Source organism: Coregonus clupeaformis, chromosome 7, assembly GCF_020615455.1.
Source record: "Coregonus clupeaformis isolate EN_2021a chromosome 7, ASM2061545v1, whole genome shotgun sequence".
Classification (NCBI taxonomy): Eukaryota; Metazoa; Chordata; class Actinopteri; order Salmoniformes; family Salmonidae; genus Coregonus; species Coregonus clupeaformis.
In genome coordinates this window covers 73,091,440-73,112,520 of record NC_059198.1, presented here as the reverse complement: position 1 = coordinate 73,112,520, position 21,081 = coordinate 73,091,440, and the positions used below count along the sequence as shown (strand labels likewise).

At 50.2% G+C, this 21,081-nt stretch overlaps 1 protein-coding gene across 1 annotated transcript; it reads right to left on the bottom strand.

Moving 5' to 3' along the window:
- Window positions 1-21,081, bottom strand: LOC123491267 (inner nuclear membrane protein Man1-like). The gene is given in 14 exon segments (XM_045221534.1): window positions 1-608; window positions 2,463-2,541; window positions 3,799-3,904; window positions 4,331-4,412; window positions 6,658-6,836; window positions 10,923-11,127; window positions 11,580-11,725; window positions 12,302-12,461; window positions 13,314-13,383; window positions 15,976-16,016; window positions 19,444-19,567; window positions 19,570-19,909; window positions 19,950-20,316; window positions 20,422-21,081. Coding segments are annotated over 14 exon segments (2,661 nt in total). The 5' UTR covers window positions 21,005-21,081; the 3' UTR covers window positions 1-429.

The window sequence follows — 21,081 nt, the reverse complement described above, 5'->3', positions numbered from 1 at the left end:
TTTACAACAAAAACACCACAGGTCTGTCAGTCAGTCTAAATCCTCCCAACCACTCCTGTGGTCCAGACAGGTTGTGGACAACCAACAGTCAGACAGTCAGTCAGTCAGTCCCCTTAAAGAGAAAACAAAGCCCTGTGAGTTGGACAGACGGTTCACCCAGCCCTGTGAGTTGGACAGACGGTTCACCCAGCCCTGTGAGTTGGATAGACGGTTCACCCAGCCCTGTGAGTCGAGACAGACGGTTCACCCAGCCCTGTGAGTTGACAGACCAAGCCACCATCACCCCCAGTGGAGGCTGGCTAAGGGGAGACTGAAGGAAGGGGGGCTTGTGTTGAGGTGAGACCGTTACACTGTGGTAAGAAGGAGCTGGTTGGGTTGGTAGCTGTGGGGTTGAGGGAGAGAGGAGGCTGGGGTAATCTGCCCCCCCCCTCAGGAGAAGCCTAGAGAGTTAGCGTTAGTGCTGGTATCAGGGCTGGTGTGGTGACGTAGCCTGGACATGGTGTTCATGTGAGTACCAGAGGGCTTCAGGGAGGTGGTACAGCCCTGGGCCTGGGGAAACCGCTGGTGGTAGCGGTCCAGACGCAGGTACTTCACCGTCACCAGCTTCCCTGGGAGGGGGGAGGGAGGGAGGGAGAGACGGGAGGGGAGGGGAGGAGAAACGGGAGGGGGGAGGGAGGGAGGGGAGGAGAGACGAGGGGGAGGAGAGACAGGGAGGAGGAGAGACGGAGGGGAGGAGAGACGGGAGGAGGGAGGGAGAGACGGAGGGGAGGAGAACGGGAGGGGAGGAGAGACGGGAGGGAGGGAGGGAGGGAGAGACGGGAGGGGAGGAGAGACGGGAGGGGAGGGGAAACGGTAGGGAGGGAGAGAGGGAGGGAGGAGAGGAGAGACGGGAGGGGAGGAGAGCAGGGAGGGAGGAGAGAGGGAGGAGGAGAGACGGGAGGTAGGGAGGGAGGGAGAGACGGGAGGTAGGGAGGGAGAGAGAGACGGGAGGGGAGGAGAGACGGGAGGGGAGGAGAGAGGGAGGGGAGGAGAGACGGGAGGTAGGGAGGGAGGGAGAGACGGGAGGTAGGGAGGGAGGGAGAGACGGGAGGTAGGGAGGGAGAGAGAGACGGGAGGTAGGGAGGAGAGAGAGACGGGAGGGAGAGAGGGAGGGAGGAGAGGAGAGACGGGAGGAGGAGAGACGGGAGGGAGGAGAGAGGGAGGGGAGGAGAGACGGGAGGTAGGGAGGGAGGGAGAGACGGGAGGGGAGGAGAGAGGGAGGGGAGGAGAGACGGGAGGTAGGGAGGGAGGGAGAGACGGGAGGTAGGGAGGGAGAGAGAGACGGGAGGGGAGGAGAGACGGTAGGAGGGAGAGAGAGACGGGAGGGGAGGAGAGACGGGAGGGAGGGAGAGAGAGAGACGGAGGGGAGGAGAGACGGGAGGGAGGAGAGAGAGAGAGACGGGAGGGGAGGAGAGACGGTAGGGAGGGAGAGAGAGACGGGAGGGGAGGAGAGACCGGAGGGAGGGAGAGAGAGAGGGGAGGGAGGAGAGACGGGAGGTAGGGAGGGAGGGAGGAGGGAGGAGGGAGGGGAGGTAGGGAGGGAGGGAGAGACGGGGAGGGAGGGAGGGAGAGACGGGAGGGGAGGAGAGACGGGAGGAGGAGGAGAGAGGGCGGAGGAGGAGAGACGGGAGGGGAGGAGAGACGGAGGGAGGGAGGGAGGGAGAGACGGGAGGTAGGGAGGGGAAACGGTAGGGAGGGAGAGAGAGACGGGAGGGAGAGAGAGACGTGAGGGAGGGAGGGAGAGAGAGACGGGAGGGGAGGAGAGACGGGAGGTAGGGAGGGAGGGAGAGACGGGAGGTAGGGAGAGACGGGGGAGGGAGGGAGAGACGGGAGGTAGGGAGAGACGGGGGAGGGAGGGAGAGACGGGAGGTAGGGAGAGACGGGAGGTAGGGAGAGACGGGAGGTAGGGAGAGACGGGAGGTAGGGAGAGACGGGGAGGGAGGGAGAGACGGGAGGGAGGGAGAGACGGGAGGGAGGGAGAGACGGGAGGTAGGGAGAGACGGGAGGGAGGGAGGGAGCAACGGGAGGGAGGGAGGGAGCGACGGGAGGGAGGGAGGGAGCGACGGGGAGGGAGGAGGGAGCGGCAGGGGAGGGAGGGAGGAGGGAGAGACGGGAGGGAGGGAGAGACGGGAGGGAGGGAGGAGAGACGGGGAGGGAGGGATAGGAGGGAGAGAGAGAGAGAGAGAGACAATGAAGACCAACCATGTGACTAAATCTCTTAAATCCTTCCTACTTTATCCAGTATCAATTACCACAACACCACATGACTAGTAGTACAAATGCTATTGGCTCATAGTTTGCAAACAAGGGATTGTTGAAATGTTCAGCACCAGGACCTCAGCAGGGAACAACAAGGTCCATTAGAGGATGAAGCCCAAACAAGTGTGTTGATGCTAAAGCCATGTCATTTAAAATGGATTTACCATCGAACCAGGAGCCGTGTAGCGCCTTGAAGGCTTTCCCTGAGTGCTCTGATGACAGACACTTCACATAGACACAGCCCTGGGGGGAGAAGAGGGGGGAGAGAGAGAGGGGAGAGAGACACAGAGAGAGAGAGAGATTATTTTCCCATTTGTACTTTAACTATTTGCACATTGTTACAACACTGTATATAGACATAATATGACATTTTAAATGTCTTTATTCTTTTGAAACTTCTGAGTGTAATGTTTACTGTTAATGTTTATTTCACTTTTGTTTACTATGTACTTCACTTGCTTTGGCAATGTTAACATACGTTTCCCATGCCAATAAAGCCCTTAAATTGAATTGAATTGAGAGAGAGAGAGAGAGGGGAGCGAGAAACAGAGACAGAGAGAGAGAGAGAGAGAGACAGACAGACAGACAGACAGACAGACAGAGAGACAGAGAGACAGAGAGAAAAGAAGAGAGAGAGAGACAGAGAACAGAGAGACGAGAGAAGAGAGACAGAGAGCAGAGAGACAGAGAGACAGAGAGACAGAGAGAGAGACAGAGAGAGAGAGAGAAAGAAACAGAGAGAGAGAGAGAGAGAGAGAGAGAGAGAGAGAGAGAGAGAGAGAGAGAGAGAGAGAGAGAGAGAGAGAGAGAGAGAGAGAGAGAGGTTAACAAGCTCTTCTACCACAGGTTGTAACAGGCCACATCACTCTGCCTGTAGAGAGACACACACTGCAATATATAACAATCATATGGCTGTTGGTCACATCTGGTCAGTGAATATATAACAACCATATGGCTGTTGGTCACATCTGGTCAGTGAATATATAACAACCATATGGCTGTTGGTCACATCTGGTCAGTGAATATATAACAACCATATGGCTGTTGGTCACATCTGGTCAGTGAATATATAACAATCATATGGCTGTTGGTCACATCTGGTCAGTGAATATATAACAACCATATGGCTGTTGGTCACATCTGGTCAGTGAATATATAACAATCATATGGCTGTTGGTCACATCTGGTCAGTGAATACATAACAACCATATGGCTGTTGGTCACATCTGGTCAGTGAATACATAACAACCATATGGCTGTTGGTCACATCTGGTCAGTGAATATATAACAACCATATGGCTGTTGGTCACATCTGGTCAGTGAATATCAAGTGTATAGAGTCAGTCCAAAACCACTAGAAATCTGGTGAATAAGAACCGAGACATTGTGTACGTCCCAAATGGGAGCCTATTCCCTATATAGTGCACTACACTTTGACCAGTTTTCCCCCATTTGGAAAACAGCCATTGCGTGCTATAAAAAAACAGCTGTGACACTCACCTCTCTGGAGTTCTTGTCGACAGCGATGTGGACGATACCGTCGTTGTCACAACACTTCTCCAAGATGGCCTCGTGGATGGCCAGGTGCCAGTTTTCACCAACCTCCCTGTTACACACACACACACACACACACAGGGGGTTAGACGTCAGCTCGGAGTCCTAACCCACCTCTAACCTGGTAAGTCAAGAACACACAGGTAGGACAGGTCACTACATGGGGTACACACAGGTGTCATTCCACTGGAATAGGTGTTCCATGGTTGGACTAGGTCACATGTAGACAGACGGCTCTAGCCCCCAGTGAAACCACTTGATGCAATTTATATCTAAGAGTTGAGGGCGATGATGTTGGCTTAGTCATTATGTATGCATGTATGCATGTATGCATGTATGTATGTATGTATGCAGCTGCTGCCACTGACATGCAAAGAGGACGTTTTAGTCCGCTGATGAGTACCACGCTCACCCCCCAACACAACCCTAAAAGATTGACGCCGAAGACATTTGCTTAGTAATAACCTCCGGTACTCACATGACTGGATCAAACATGTTTCTGATCTTGAGACACGGTGTTAAACTGTTGGGAGGAGAGTTTCTCCTGTCCAGAGGGAATGCTGAGAGGAGAGAAAATACAGACAGGAAACAGACGTTAGATGGAGAGAGACAGAGACAGAAAAGAGACGTTAGATGGAGAGAGACAGAGACAGGAAAGAGACGTTAGATGGAGAGAGACAGAGACAGGAAAGAGACGTTAGATGGAGAGAGACAGGAAAGAGACGTTAGATGGAGAGAGACAGAGACAGGAAAGAGACGTTAGATGGAGAGAGACAGAGACAGGAAAGAGACGTTAGATGGAGAGAGACAGAGACAGAAAAGAGACGTTAGATGGAGAGAGACAGAGACAGGAAAGAGACGTTAGATGGACAGAGACAGAGACAGAAAAGAGACGTTAGATGGAGAGAGACAGAGACAGGAAAGAGACGTTAGATGGAGAGAGACAGAGACAGGAAAGAGACGTTAGATGGAGAGAGACAGAGACAGGAAAGAGACGTTAGATGGAGAGACAGGAAAGAGACGTTAGATGGAGAGAGACAGGAAAGAGACGTTAGATGGAGAGAGACAGGAAAGAGACGTTAGATGGAGAGAGACAGGAAAGAGACGTTAGATGGAGAGAGACAGAGACAGGAAAGAGACGTTAGATGGAGAGAGACAGAGACAGGAAAGAGACGTTAGATGGAGAGAGACAGAGACAGGAAAGAGACGTTAGATGGAGAGAGACAGAGACAGGAAAGAGACGTTAGATGGAGAGAGACAGAGACAGGAAAGAGACGTTAGATGGAGAGAGACAGAGACAGGAAAGAGACGTTAGATGGAGAGACAGAGACAGGAAAGAGACGTTAGATGGAGAGAGACAGACAGGAAAGAGAAACGTTAGATGGAGAGAGACAGGAAAGAGACGTTAGACATACAGTATAACAGGAGGGAAGCAACCTTTTTTTATTTCTGACATACACTATTGACCAAAAGTATGTGGACACCTGCTTATCGAACATCTCATTCCAAAATCATGGGCATTAATATGGAGTTGGTCCCCCCCTTTGCTGCTATAACAGCCTCCACTCTTCTGGGAAGGCTTTCCACTAGATGTTGGAACATTGCTGCGGGGACTTGCTTCCATTCAGCCACAAGAGCATTAGTGAGGTCGGGCACTGATGTTGGGCGATTAGGCGCTTGCTCGCAGTCGGCGTTCCAATTCATCCCAAAGGTGTTCGATGGGGTTGAGGTCAGGGCTCTGTGCAGACCAGACAAATTCTTCCACACCGATCTCGACAAACCATTTCTGTATGGACTTCACTTTGTGCCCGGGGGCATTGTCATGCTGAAACAGGAAAGGGCCTTCCCCAAACTGTTGCCACAAAGTTGGATGCAATGAATCATCTAGAATGTCATTGTATGCTATAGCGTTAAGATTTCCCTTCACTGGAACTAAGGAGCCTGAACCATGAAAACAGCCCCAGACCATTATTCCTCCTCCACCAAACTTTACAGTTGGCACCATGCATTGGGGCAGGTAGCGTTGTCCTGGCATCCGCCAAACCCAGATTTGTCCGTCGGACTGCCAGATGGTGAAGCGTGATTCATCACTCCAGAGAAGGCGTTCCCCACTGCTCCAAAGTCCAATGGCTCGGCCATGGAAACCCATTTCATGAAGCTCCTGACGAACAGTTCTTGTGGTGACGTTGCTTCCAGAGGCAGTTTGGAACTCGGTAGTGAGTGTTGCAACCGAGGACAGACTATTTTTACGCGCTTCAGCACTCGGTGGTCCCGTTCTGTGAGCTTGTGTGGCCTACCACTTCACGGCTGAGCCGTTGTTGCTCCTAGACGTTTCCACTTCACAATAACAGCACTTACAGTTGACCGGGGCAGCTCTAGCAGGGCAGACATTTGACAAACTGACTTATCGGAAAGATGGCATCCTATGACGGTGCCACGTTGAAAGTCACTGAGCTCTTCAGTAAGGCCATTCTACTGCCAATGTTTGTCCATGGAGATTGCATGGCTGTGTGCTCGATTTTATACACCTGTCAGCAACGGGTGTGGCTGAAATGGCCGAATCCACTCATTTGAAGGGGGTGTCCACATACCTTTGTTTTTACATATACTGTACATGTTCTTCGTTAGATTCCAATGCATTGGTCTACTTAATACAGTACACTTTACATTGACCAAACACCATCTACAACCTACATGCTGCACATAAAAGCCAAGGTACATGCTGCTCTTGGTCTGCGCCCCAAATGGCAGGGCTCCGGTCAAAAGTAGTGCCCTTCACAGGGAACAGGGTGCCAGGTTAGTTACCTTTGCCCTGCCAGACTTTGGAGGGGATGAGTGAGATCTGGTCGCAGCTCAGAGACGGCTGGAGCCACCTCCACACCAGGAAGTCAGCTCCACCAATCCGCTGAGACTCCGTCCTGATACGGCTATCGTTGGCTGAGAGGAAGGTCACGGCCCGGTCCCAAACCTTCTTCAGCTTCTTTCTGTGATGGTAGAATAGAAACTAACAGTTATTAATCACTAGCTTGTCTCTCTGAATGGTAGAATAGAAACTAACAGTTATTAATCACTAGCTTGTCTCTCTGAATGGTAGAATAGAAACTAACAGTTATTAATCACTAGCTTGTCTCTCTGACATGGTAGGAAAACACAGTTAAACTGAACAAGATGGGATTTGTTCCCTGAAACTGACATTGCTCCTCAGGGGCTAAACAACTGAATCTGCCCTAAACACAAACTAGTATAGGAAGTTAACTGTACGGATCTCATGGACTTCAAGAAGCCATGTCAATTTTTGTAGATAGCTAAGTGGTTACACAAACAGTGGAGTGTGATGATAGTTTCGTTGGAAGTTGAGGGTGGTTCTGTACTGTAGGACCCTATAAAATCTGTAACATTTTTGCCTGGTTCCATTAGTTTTCCCCACAAAATTCAATTTCCTCCTTTTCGTTTTTCCAGGTTTCTGTTTTTTCCCAGTTTTTGCTCTCAAAAGCAAACTTTTTTTAATAGGAAAACAACTAAATTGGATATTCTAAGCCCACAACAACGCTTAAACCACATCAGGAGTCCACTTTTGAGGTCTGGGAAAAATCTAATAAATGTTTCTATATTTTGGTGTAGTTCCCCTTTTAATTAAACGGTGAACCAGCCAGAGACCATCGTTTGGTTAGCGACGTTTCAATGTTTCTGTAGCACTCATGTGATTGCAAAGTTTGCCAAACAAAATGGCCACTGGATTGACGCAAATAATCAGGATATCATTCTGCCAGGTAGGCATAGTCTACTTTGTAGTTAACATTTAATTGAGAAGATTTTGGGGAACTTTTCCATCTACCAGAAGAGAGCTTGTCAATATATTAGCGTCAATCGCCAACACAAAGTGGTGGACAGACAGACAGACCAGAGAGAGACAGACAGACAGACAGACCAGAGACAGACAGACAGACAGACCAGAGAGAGACAGACAGACAGACAGACCAGAGAGAGACAGATAGACAGACAGACCAGAGAGACAGACAGACAGACCAGAGAGAGACAGATAGACAGACAGACCAGAGACAGACAGACCAGAGACAGACAGACAGACAGACCAGAGACAGACAGACAGACAGACAGACAAGAGACAGACAGACCAGAGACAGACAGACCAGAGACAGACAAGACAGACCAGAGACAGACCAGAGACAGACAGACCAGAGACAGACAGACCAGAGACAGACAGACAGACCAGAGAGAGACAGATAGACAGACAGACCAGAGACAGACAGACAGACAGACCAGAGACAGACAGACCAGAGACAGACAGACCAGAGACAGACAGACCAGAGACAGACAAGACAGACAAGACAGACCAGAGACAGACAGACCAGAGACAGACAGACCAGAGACAGACAGACAGACAGACCAGAGAGAGACAGATAGACAGACAGACCAGAGACAGACAGACCAGAGACAGACAGACCAGAGACAGACCAGAGAGAGACAGATAGACAGACAGACCAGAGAGAGACAGATAGACAGACAGACCAGAGACAGACAGACCAGAGACAGACAGACAGACAGACCAGAGACAGACAGACAGAGACAGACAGACAGACCAGAGACAGACAGACCAGAGACAGACAGACCAGAGACAGACAGACCAGAGACAGACAGACCAGAGACAGACAGACAGACAGACCAGAGACAGACAGACCAGAGACAGACAGACCAGAGACAGACAGACCAGAGACAGACAAGACAGACAAGACAGACCAGAGACAGACAGACCAGAGACAGACAGACAGACAAGACAGACCAGAGACAGACAGACCAGAGACAGACAAGACAGACCAGAGACAGACAGACCAGAGACAGACAAGACAGACCAGAGACAGACAGACCAGAGACAGACAAGACAGACCAGAGACAGACAGACAGACAAGACAGACCAGAGACAGACAGACCAGAGACAGACAGACAGACCAGAGACAGACAAGACAGACCGACAAGGAAGGAAGGAAGGAAGGAAGGCAGGCAGGACAGACAAGACAGACAGACAGACAGGGGCATTCCTGTGCCGTTGCCTGAAAATACAAATCACAGTACGGTTACATGCGCACAATACAATTATTGTGCATAGTCTGGTTAATATCATAGTTTTAAAACGTTTTCGTTCTACCACGTGTTTTTTTTTTGGAGAAGGCTATTTGAGTTCGGACAAAGTTTGTAAGTGAAAACTATTTCTAAGATGCATACTTTCAGTTTTTCCTAACTCACTACACTCGCACATAAGAGGGAGGCTTGCGCTGCCCGGAGCTGGCACATGCGCAGATCAAACACACTGCTGGAACGCCGATTAAGCGGTTTACATTTCCTAATCATTTGAAAGATTGCTCAGAAAACCAGGTGTTTTAAATCGGTGTATGCTTACCCGGACAGATAGGATAAATTTGGATACGTTTTGATCTTACGATTAGCAGGTGTTTACATCACTGCCATAATCAGTTTAATATCGAATTATTAGTGTGCATGTAAACGTACTCACTGATGCATTTTGTTCATGTCTTATGATAAACTTGGGCAAATTAATGCATTTTCTAATAAGTTCAATACATTTAGTTGATTCCCTACTAAATTCAATAGATTTTTTGAATATTGTTGAACTCTGTTTTAATGTCTGGATTCCATGATTCCGTCCACAACGCAGATTTTATAGGGCCCCTAGTACTGGTACTGACCTGTCCTGGGGTTGGACCAGGAAGTCAGTACTGACCTGTCCTGGGGTTGGACCAGGAAGTCAGTACTGACCTGTCCTAGGGTTGGACCAGGAAGTCAGTACTGACCTGTCCTGGGGTTGGACCAGGAAGTCAGTACTGACCTGTCCTGGGGTTGGACCAGGAAGTCAGTACTGACCTGTCCTGGGGTTGGACCAGGAAGTCAGTACTGACCTGTCCTGGGGTTGGACCAGGAAGTCAGTACTGACCTGTCCTGGGGTGGGACCAGGAAGTCAGTACTGACCTGTCCTGGGGTTGGACCAGGAAGTCAGTACTGACCTGTCCTGGGGTTGGAACAGGAAGTCAGTACTGACCTGTCCTGGGGTTGGACCAGGGAGTCTCTGACGTGAGGGATGGGTCGGTAGGGGGTTAGTACTGACCTGTCCTGGGATTGGACCAGGGAGTCTCTGACGTGAGGGATGGGTCGGTAGGGGGTTAGTACTGACCTGTCCTGGGGTTGGACCAGGAAGTCTCTGACGTGAGGGATGGGTCGGTAGGGGGTTAGTACAGACCTGTCCTGGGGTTGGGGTTGGACCAGGGAGTCTCTGACGTGAGGGATGGGTCGGTAGGGGGTTAGTACTGACCTGTCCTGGGGTTGGACCAGGGAGTCTCTGACGTGAGGGATGGGTAGGTAGGGGGTTAGTACTGACCTGTCCTGGGGTTGGACCAGGAAGTCAGTACTGACCTGTCCTGGGGTTGGACCAGGAAGTCAGTACTGACCTGTCCTGGGGTTGGACCAGGAAGTCAGTACTGACCTGTCCTGGGGTTGGACCAGGAAGTCAGTACTGACCTGTCCTGGGGTTGGACCAGGGAGTCTCTGACGTGAGGGATGGGTAGGTAGGGGGTTAGTACTGACCTGTCCTGGGGTTGGACCAGGGAGTCTCTGACGTGAGGGATGGGTCGGTAGGGGGTTAGTACTGACCTGTCCTGGGGTTGGACCAGGGAGTCTCTGACGTGAGGGATGGGTCGGTAGGGGTTAGTACTGACCTGTCCTGGGGTTGGACCAGGAGTCTCTGACGTGAGGGATGGGTCGGTAGGGGGTTAGTACTGACCTGTCCTGGGGTTGGACCAGGGAGTCTCTGACGTGAGGGATGGGTCGGTAGGGGTTAGTACTGACCTGTCCTGGGGTTGGACCAGGAGTCTCTGACGTGAGGGATGGGTAGGTAGGGGGTTAGTACTGACCTGTCCTGGGGTTGGACCAGGGAGTCTCTGACGTGAGGGATGGGTCGGTAGGGGGTTAGTACTGACCTGTCCTGGGGTTGGACCAGGGAGTCTCTGACGTGAGGGATGGGTCGGTAGGGGGTTAGTACTGACCTGTCCTGGGGTTGGACCAGGGAGTCTCTGACGTGAGGGATGGGTAGGTAGGGCTGGAGGTCATTGTTCTCCTGACACGCCGCGTTGTGGCTCTTCAGAACATCGATGATTCTCTCCACCATGTCATACATCTGCCTGGTCTCCTCCTCCTCTCTCCTCCAACGGTACTTCATGTAGTAGATTACACCCCACACCAGACCAATCACTAGAGAGAGAGAGAGAGAGAGAGAGAGAGAGAGCAGGTTAGATACTTCATGTAGTAGAATACACCCCAGACCAGACCAATCACTAGAGAGAGAGAGAGAGAGAGAGAGAGAGAGAGAGCAGGTTAGATACTTCATGTAGTAGAATACACCCCAGACCAGACCAATCACTAGAGAGAGAGAGAGAGAGAGCAGGTTAGATACTTCATGTAGTAGAATACACCCCAGACCAGACCAATCACTAGAGAGAGAGAGAGAGAGAGAGAGAGGTTAGATACTTCATGTAGTAGAATACACCCCAGACCAGACCAATCACTAGAGAGAGAGAGAGACAGAGAGAGAGACAGAGAGAGACAGAGACAGAGAGAGAGAGACAGAGACAGAGACAGAGACAGAGACAGAGAGAGACAGAGACAGAGAGAGACAGAGACAGAGACAGAGAGAGATTTCTAACCTGTTAGGATGAGCAGCAGCCTGTGGATGACTGTAAAGAAGGCTCTTCTGAAGCGGCAGGAGAAGGACATTTTGGGGTGGGTCGATTCCAGACGAGTCACCTCACTCACCTCCGCTACCGTCTCCTCTGGGTTATCCCCGATCAGCCTGGCAGAGAAGAGGAGAGAGAGAGAGAGGAGAGGAGGGAGAGGGAGAGAGAGGAGAGGGGAGGAGGGAGGGAGAGGGAGAGAGAGGAGAGGGGAGGGGAGGAAGAGAGAGGAGGGGAGGAGGGAGAGAGAGGAGAGGGGAGGAGGGAGAGGGGAGGGAGAGGGGAGGAGGGAGAGGGAGAGGGAGGGAGGAGAGGAGGGAGAGGGGAGGAGGGAGAGAGAGGAGAGGGGAGGAGGGAGAGAGAGGAGAGGGGAGGAGGGAGAGAGAGGAGAGGGGAGGAGGGAGAGAGAGGAGAGGGGAGGAGAGGGGAGGAGGGAGAGAGAGGAGAGAGGGGGAGAGAGAGGAGAGGGGGGAGAGGGGAGGAGGGAGAGGTGCCATTAGTATGAGAATACATCACAGTGGGCGATAACAGGGTCCTGTTCATTAGGCACCAAACAGAAGAACACAGACAAACAGGGAGAGACACCCTGGACTACCTGGTCCAATATGAAATGCCCAGTTTGGTTTTCTGTTGCAAAGCGTTTTTTAAACTGCATGCCCTAATGACCACGACCCGAGACGCTCTTCGCTATTTACCGTATGCCAACATCCTCCCCTGACCGTATGATCCACTCCAGAGAGAGGAGTAGCCAGTGACGGTAGTCCTCATTCTGCTGTATCAGATAGTCAGAGGCATCCTCCATAGACAGACTCCTGTTGGCCTGCTGCTGCTCCGGGTCTGTACAGTCATGTTGTCCTGATGGGGGGACAATATTAAACGTTAGCTCCAGATAAACCACTTATTATTAGACAGACAGGCGGACTGACACCTCATTTCAACAGTAATCCACGGAGTTAAGATTTCAAACTATCCTTGAGCTGTTAGTGTCGTCATTACAGCAAAAAAAAAAAAAGGTGTGCCATTTGACTACATATACTGAGTGAACAGAACATTAGGAACACCTTCCTAATATCGAGTTGTTGCCCCCCCGTTTGCCCTCAGAACAGCCTCAATTTGACGGTACATGGACTCTACAAGGTGTCGAAAGAGTTCCTCAGGGATGCTGGCCCATGTTGACTCCAATGCTTCCCAAAGTTGTGTCAAGTTGGCTGGATGTCCTTTGGGTGGTGGACCACTCTTGATACACACGGAAAACTGTTGAGTGTGAAAAACCCAGCAGCGTTGCAGTTCTTGGCACAAACCGGTGCATCTGGCACCTACTACCGTACCCCGTTCAAAGGCACTTAAATATTTTGTCTTGCCCATTCACCCTCTGAATGGCACACATACACAATCCATGTCTCAATTGTCTCAAGGCTTAAAAATCCTTCTTTAACCCCGTCTCCTCCCCTACATCTACACTGATTGAAGTGGATTTAACAAGTGACATCAATAAGGGATCATAGCTTTCACCTGGATTCACCTGGTCAGTCAGTGTCATGGAAAGAGCAGAGTTTTGTACACGGTGTACACCCTGGGGTCTTCATTTGAAAACGACACATTCTAACTATTTAAGCATAGCATACAGCCAATGTTGGAGGATGGAAGAATCTAATTTAATTGAGAACAAAAACAACAAAAAATCTGCAAGATCCTTTCTTAACGTACCAGCAACATTAGCCAGGTGGTCATGAAGTTTGAGTAGGAGTTTCAGAATGGTGTCCTGCTCCGTCTTGTTCTGAAATCCACAAAAGATCAAGTCAATATTTCTGTGGCAGTATTACAGACATCTGTCAACACAAATTACGTACTGCTAAAGTCTATTTATTCATGTTTTTCAGGTAAATGCTCACGTGTGGCCGTATTAGAGATAATGTTTCATGTAGACTACTATACATACAAGCCATCTTTCAGTCCTATACGTTACAATATCACTGTCTTGTTAGCAGGGCCTGAAACTAACTTTTTGGTCCACCAGCCACTGTAGATATAGAAATCAATCAAATCTACCAGCCACTCAGATATTCTGCCAAAATTACACACAAAAAAAAACCCAGATAAGCATGCTTTAATGTTTATTAAACAATTAAAATGTATGACAAATAAGGTGGTATATTGCTTAATTTCATGAAATATTTTGTGACTTAACCAAAATATCATGTAACCTGCCCCTTTAAGGGTGGGAGGTGACCTCTGCTGAGTCATGTTTGTGCCTGTGAGATTGAGAGAGTGACTAGCATCCGCGTGGTCCTCTCTTCCCTAGCAGTTGGAACTCAAAACATAGAAAAAAAAAACCTGGCTGGTGAACAAAACAAATGTAAATAGCCAAGAAACACGAGGACAAAGTCTCACTTTGCAGACTTTCATTTCAAGTAAATTTGACCAAAAATGCTACTGCAGCATTTATTAAGCTATAAAATGTGATCATACTTGACTATTTATATTCACAGATGCGCGAGTGAAAACGCTTGCCCTGTGGAGCCCTGACCATCCGCCAACGTGGCTGGTGAAATAGACATCTTCTTACCCGCCAAAGCCAAAACCTAATCAATAACGTCTCTCCGCAGACCGCAGTTACTACATGCCACGCCCACTACGCGTCACTTATTAAAAATGCTGTGCCCGCCGCCATTGAGCCCGCTAGCTCCGCCTCTGGTCCACACTCCAGCACAGTAGGTGGCGGTAACGCACCGACGTTGGATGCCAATCGCTGAACAAACTCCCACCGAAGGAGGGAGGCTGCTAGCTAGCTAGGCTAGGGGACAGCGGCACACAGAGTCCTTCGATCCCGCCTGCCGAGCACTGCTTTCCTGCAGTTCTGTTAACGTTATGGCGAGGGAAGTAGCTAGCTAGTGTCGCCAACCCAACTCTTGCGTGGCCCTACCGGGTAGTGATTACCCTCGCCGTAACGTTAAAATAACTGCGGGAAAGCAGTGCTCCGCAGGCGGAGGGGCGAAGGACTCTGTACCGCTGTCCCCTAGCCTAGCTAGCTAGCAGGCGGAGGGGCAAAGGACTCTGTACCGCTGTCCCCTAGCCTAGCTAGCTAGCAGGCGGATGGGCGAAGGACTCTGTACCGCTGTCCCCAGCCTAGCTAGCTAGCAGGCGGAGGGGCGAAGGACTCTGTGTACCGCTGTCCCCTAGCCTAGCTAGCTAGCAGGCGGAGGGGCGAAGGACTCTGTGTACCGCTGTCCCCTAGCCTAGCTAGCTAGCAGGCGGAGGGGCGAAGGACAGTATGTGCCGGTGTCCCCTAGCCTAGCTAGCTAGCAGGCGGATGGGCGAAGGACTCTGTGTACCGCTGTCCCCTAGCCTAGCTAGCTAGCAGGCGGAGGGGCGAAGGACAGTATGTGCCGGTGTCCTAGCTAGCTAGCAGCCTCAATGGCAGTGGGCGTGGCACGTAGTAAGGGATGTGTAGTGGGAGCATCACGTAGTAAGAGACGTGTAGTGGGAGCATCACGTAGTAAGGGACGTGTAGTGGGAGCATCACGTAGTAAGGGACGTGTAGTGGGAGCATCGCGTAGTAAGGGACGTGTAGTGGGAGCATCGCGTAGTAAGGGACGTGTAGTGGGAGCATCACGTAGTAAGGGACGTGTAGTGGGAGCATCACGTAGTAAGGGACGTGTAGTGGGAGCATCACGTAGTAAGGGACGTGTAGTGGGAGCATCACGTAGTAAGGGACGTGTAGTGGGAGCATCACGTAGTAAGGGACGTGTAGTGGGAGCATCACGTAGTAAGGGATGTGTAGTGGGAGCATCACGTAGTAAGGGATGTGTAGTGGGAGCATCACGTAGTAAGAGACGTGTAGTGGGAGCATCACGTAGTAAGGGACGTGTAGTGGGAGCATCACGTAGTAAGGGACGTGTAGTGGGAGCATCACGTAGTAAGGGACGTGTAGTGGGAGCATCACGTAGTAAGGGGACGTGTAGTGGGAGCATCACGTAGTAAGGGACGTGTAGTGGGAGCATCACGTAGTAAGGGGACGTGTAGTGGGAGCATCACGTAGTAAGGGACGTGTAGTGGGAGCATCACGTAGTAAGGGACGTGTAGTGGGAGCATCACGTAGTAAGGGACGTGTAGTGGGAGCATCACGTAGTAAGGGACGTGTAGTGGGAGCATCACGTAGTAAGGGACGTGTAGCGGGAGCATCACGTAGTAAGGGACGTGTAGTGGGAGCATCACGTAGTAAGGGACGTGTAGTGGGAGCATCCCGTAGTAAGGGCGCAGAATGCAGTGGGCGGTCTACAGATGTTCATGTTAGGCCCTGATTGTTAGACAGACAGCTACACTAACTTGGCCTTAGGCTAGGGCCAAAATTATAAGAAAATATACTTACATAAGACTTGTCAAACTCGCTGCCAAACGGGTGGTTCTTAACTGAAGAAAGAACAAAAACACAGCAATTATAATCCGACCACGCCCCATTTAATTGAAAGTCTGAAACAGGGGGGCTAGGGGGAGAATAAAGACTGACAGTAAATGAAGACATCACAGATATATGGTCTTTCATTACCTACTGTAGTTAGTGAGGGTTGAGGAGAGACTAGAGAAGACAGTCACAGTGAGGATTGAGGAGAGACTAGAGAAGACAGTCACAGTGAGGATTGAGGAGAGACTAGAGAAGACAGTCACAGTGAGGACTGAGGAGAGAGACTAGAGAAGACAGTCACAGTGAGGGTTGAGGAGAGACTAGAGAAGACAGTCAGTGAGGGTTGAGGAGAGACTAGAGAAGACAGTCACAGTGAGGACTGAGGAGAGACTAGAGAAGACAGTCACAGTGAGGATTGAGGAGAGACTAGAGAAGACAGTCACAGTGAGGACTGAGGAGAGAGACTAGAGAAGACAGTTAGTGAGGGTTGAGGAGAGACTAGAGAAGACAGTCACAGTGAGGATTGAGGAGAGACTAGAGAAGACAGTCACAGTGAGGACTGAGGAGAGAGACTAGAGAAGACAGTCACAGTGAGGACTGAGGAGAGAGACTAGAGAAGACAGTCACAGTGAGGACTGAGGAGAGAGACTAGAGAAGACAGTCACAGTGAGGACTGAGGAGAGAGACTAGAGAAGACAGTCACAGTGAGGACTGAGGAGAGAGACTAGAGAAGACAGTCACAGTGAGGACTGAGGAGAGAGACTAGAGAAGACAGTCACAGTGAGGACTGAGGAGAGAGACTAGAGAAGACAGTCACAGTGAGGACTGAGGAGAGAGACTAGAGAAGACAGTCACAGTGAGGACTGAGGAGAGAGACTAGAGAAGACAGTCACAGTGAGGACTGAGGAGAGAGACTAGAGAAGACAGTCACAGTGAGGATTGAGGAGAGAGAAGACAGTCACAGTGAGGGTTGAGGAGAGACTAGAGAAGACAGTCACAGTGAGATGCTCCAGTCTCTGGCCTGGCCTGCCATGCTCCAGTCTCTGGCCTGCCATGACCACTACTACCACCACCACTACTACTACTACTACTACTACTGTCTGAGCGACCATTCATTATTCAACACTTCCTCCCCACATTAAATGCTTCCTATACAGAGAGCCTGTAGTATACGGTTTAATTATAATGAATGAAGAAAACCTGTAGGCATGAATTTGTCTACAATACCCTATGGTTGGGATATACAGTACCAGTCAAAAGTTTGGACACACCTACTCATTCAAATGTTTTTATTTTTACTATTTTCTACATTGTAGAATAATAGTGAAGACATCAAAACTATGAAATAACACATATGGAATCATGTAGTCACCAAAAAAAGTGTTAAACAAATCAAAATATATTTTATATGAGATTCTTCAAACTAGGTGATCGGATTATCTCTGCATGTGTGGTTCCCACCGTGAAGCACGGAGGAGGTGGTGTGATGGTGCTTTGCTGGTGACACTGTGTGATTTAATTAGAATTCAAGGCACACTTAACCAGCATGGCTACCATAGCATTCTGCAGCGATACGCCATCCCATCTGGTTTGCGCTTAGTGGGACTATCATTTGTTTTCCAACAGGTCAATGACCCAAAACACCGGTGTAAGGGCTATTTGACCAAGAAGGAGAGTGATGGAGTGCTGCATCAGATGACCTGGCCTCCACAATCACCCGACCTCAACCCAATTGAGATGGTTTGGGATGAGATGGACCAAAGAGTGAAGGAAAAGCAGCCAACAAGTGCTCAGCATGTGGGAACTCCTTCAAGACTGTTGGAAAAGCATTCCAGGTGAAGCTGGTTGAGAGAATGCCAAGAGTGTGCAAAGCTGTCATCAAGGCAAAGGGTGGCTACTTTGAAGAATCTCAAATATATTTTTGATTTGTTTAACACTTTTTGGTTACTACATGATTCCATATGTGTTATTTCATAGTTTTGATGTCTTCACTATTATTATACAATGTAGAAAATAGTAAAAATAAAGAAAAACCCTTGAATGAGTAGGTGTGTCCAAACTTTTGACTGGTACTGTATATGCATGACCGTAGCCGATCCGTTCAAACCACACCAAGTCAGGACCCTATTTTTTATTTATTTTTTTATCTGAGAAGGTGAACTGAGAAACTAACTGCACTGTAAAATGCAGCTGAATGGGTTATTGAATATTTCATGTGTTTGTGGCTTTGACAGCACTCAGAGGTGCAGTCCTGAGGTAGAGTATGAGTCTAGCTCTAGTGACCAGGCAGGCATTTGCTTAGGCCTATAGTGTTAATACCTCAAGGTAAATACTACAGTATCCGTATTAAGGCAAGGCTCTATCGTGTCATCTGTAACAGCATACCTGGGCACACCTGGGGGAAGGGGAGGGGGATCGTACCCTGAAGCACACACAGTGGGGTTGAATGGGCTAGCTTAGTCGTTAAGAGCGTTGTGCCAGTAACCCGAAAGGTCGCTGGTTCTAATCCCCGAGCCGACTAGGTGAAAAAAATCTGTCGATGTGCCCTTGAGCAAGGCACTTAACCCTAATTGCTCATGTAAGTCGCTCTGGATAAGAGCGTCTGCTAAATGACTAAAATGTAAATTTAGCGGCCGATAGTTAGCCAGCCTATGGAAGCCAATGGATGGGAGGTAGCTTTCTATGTTGACATGCTAATACCTCTGCTGTACCCTCCATAAAAGACGTGTCCCTCTATGTAGAATGATGATGTAGGACTTCCTGTCTTTGAAGGTGTGAAAAAATGGTATGCACTCACTAACTGTAAGTCGCTCTGGATAAGAGCGTCTGCTAAATGACTAAAATGTAAGTGTGAAAATGTGTGAATGGCTCCGAGGGTGACAACTGCTAGGCCTGCTTCATTACACACTAATTAGTCCTATGAAATCATCGTTTTTAGGCCTAAATTTTTAGGTTCCTTGTGGCGATTTTCTGCTAAGAGGCAAATAACTGATTTTGATGTCCGACAAAGAGTGACTCCGTGCAGAATGCAAAAACTCATCACGTACTGTAGAGTAAACTATAGGAAATCATTTCTGGAGGGTATAGGTTTACATCTCTCCTTATTGTCCTCTAAACATGCTAGTAGCAATTTAAAACCTTTGTTAGATTGTTTTCATATTACAAATGTCCATTGCAAAAGGCTAAAGTCCGGCCATCCTATGCATAAAGCAGTATCTAGACAGTCAGTCACTAATATTAAAAAATACCAGGGCTGGTTATCAATCCGTTTTAAATATTGATATTATACTGCAATGTGGAAGCAAATTGAAGCTTTAGAATGCTACAATTGTACAGTAAACCTAGCCACAGAATGATGGATTGGATTGCGAGACAAAAAAACACTACTAGCTAACTATGTTTAGGAAGTTCCATTTCATTGGGCTGTAAACTTACTGACAACATCGACCTCAGAGGCTCCAGACCCCCGCATCCGGAGGTACATGAGGCCGAGCAGGAGGAAGAACAGGCAAGCGGCCATGAGCAACAACATGGACAGGTAGTGGGCGCTGAACCCCAACCACCGGTGGACGACCCCACCTCCTCCCGCTTGAATTGCTGGAGCAGCTCATCCTCCGGCGCCGTGTGTTTGTGCTTGAGGCTCGACTGGCTGTAGGCATGGTTGTGCCCGCTATGATTCGAATGGTTGGGCCGGTAAGTAGCGGATAGAGTGTTGTAGTTGGAGAATCGCGGTCTCAGGCCGATGCTGAATCGGCTACTGCTGCTGCTGCTGCTAGTGGCGCCATCCCCACTGTCGACGTGGTTTTTGTTGTAGGCGGAGGACGGGGAATTGTTGCCGCTGCTTTCCCCGGGGCTGCCGCGGTCGCTCTCCCCCATCACAGCCGACACGTAGATGGTCCCCCTGGGGTAATGGCGTCGCAGCAAGCCCCCCGCTCAGAGACGATTCGCCGGGGCCTCGCTTCTTTCCCTCGTCCTCGTCATCCTCCTCCTCCCCTCGGCCTCCCATCATGTCTAGTCGACTCCTACTAGCGCCAGGCGTGTCATTTAGCCTGATTGCCATGGCTGCAGTCTTTTCCTGGCCGCTCTCTGACCCCCTCGCACTTCTGTGGGGAGACGACTTGAAGGAGTGACTCCGTCTGGAGCAGTGTACCTGTAAGCGGCGGTCTCGTTGACGGTCCTGCCCAGATATGATTCCCTCTTCTTCCTCCTCCTCCGAATCCGAGTAATCTCCGACTAGTTTACTACTGGTATTCAGTGAGTAAGACGCCCTGTTCCCATTCAGAGACCGACTGTCTCTCTCCGTCTCCCCTTGGAAATCTTCTTCCTCTTCGGGCTCTACGTCATAACCCTTCCCCCTCCGCGGGCTGCGAGACCTCGAGGCTCGATTTTCCCGGTCCACCCAGCCGAGAGAACCGGGTCCGCTTCTCCTCCCCTCCAGCAGCCCGGTGGGAGAGGAATTGTTGCTGCTGGTACTCACAGCGACTCCCAGGCTCTTTCGGGCGGCGGTGGCAGCTCCCGTTGTAGGCCTGATCTGCTGTTGTTGTTGGTGGTGGTACGCGGAGCCTCGGTCTCTCCTGCCGCTGTGGTTCGGTCCTCGTTTTTTCTGCGGGGCCTCCACGTCCGATTCGTCCGAGCTAAAGCCCAAAACGAACTTCCCCGCTCCGCCAGCTCGCTTTTCGTTCAGGCCCGGTCGACCGCCGGGGCTCCGGCTGCTAGGGCTCAGGTGCGTGACGTCACCGCTAGCTGGCCTGGCTCCGACTCCCGAAGCTCCCGCCGCTGTGTAGCCGCTGTTGCCATCGCCACTAGTGCCGTTGTTGACGCCGCCACTGTTTCGGTTTTTCCCCGCCCTGGTTCCTTTCTGTTGCTGCTCATCGCGCAGTTTCTTTAGTTTTTTCAAATAAACAGGTCGCGTGTTCTCGGACACCGGGCCTGGGCTGAACCCAAAGCGCTTTAACTCGGAGAAAAGCTCCTCGTCGGTTAGCTGCGCCGTCGCCATCTTTGCTCGAAAACTCAAAAGCTGTGACGGAAGTGACGTACAAATAGCAGAAGCAGACAGAAAGAAAAAAAAGAAGA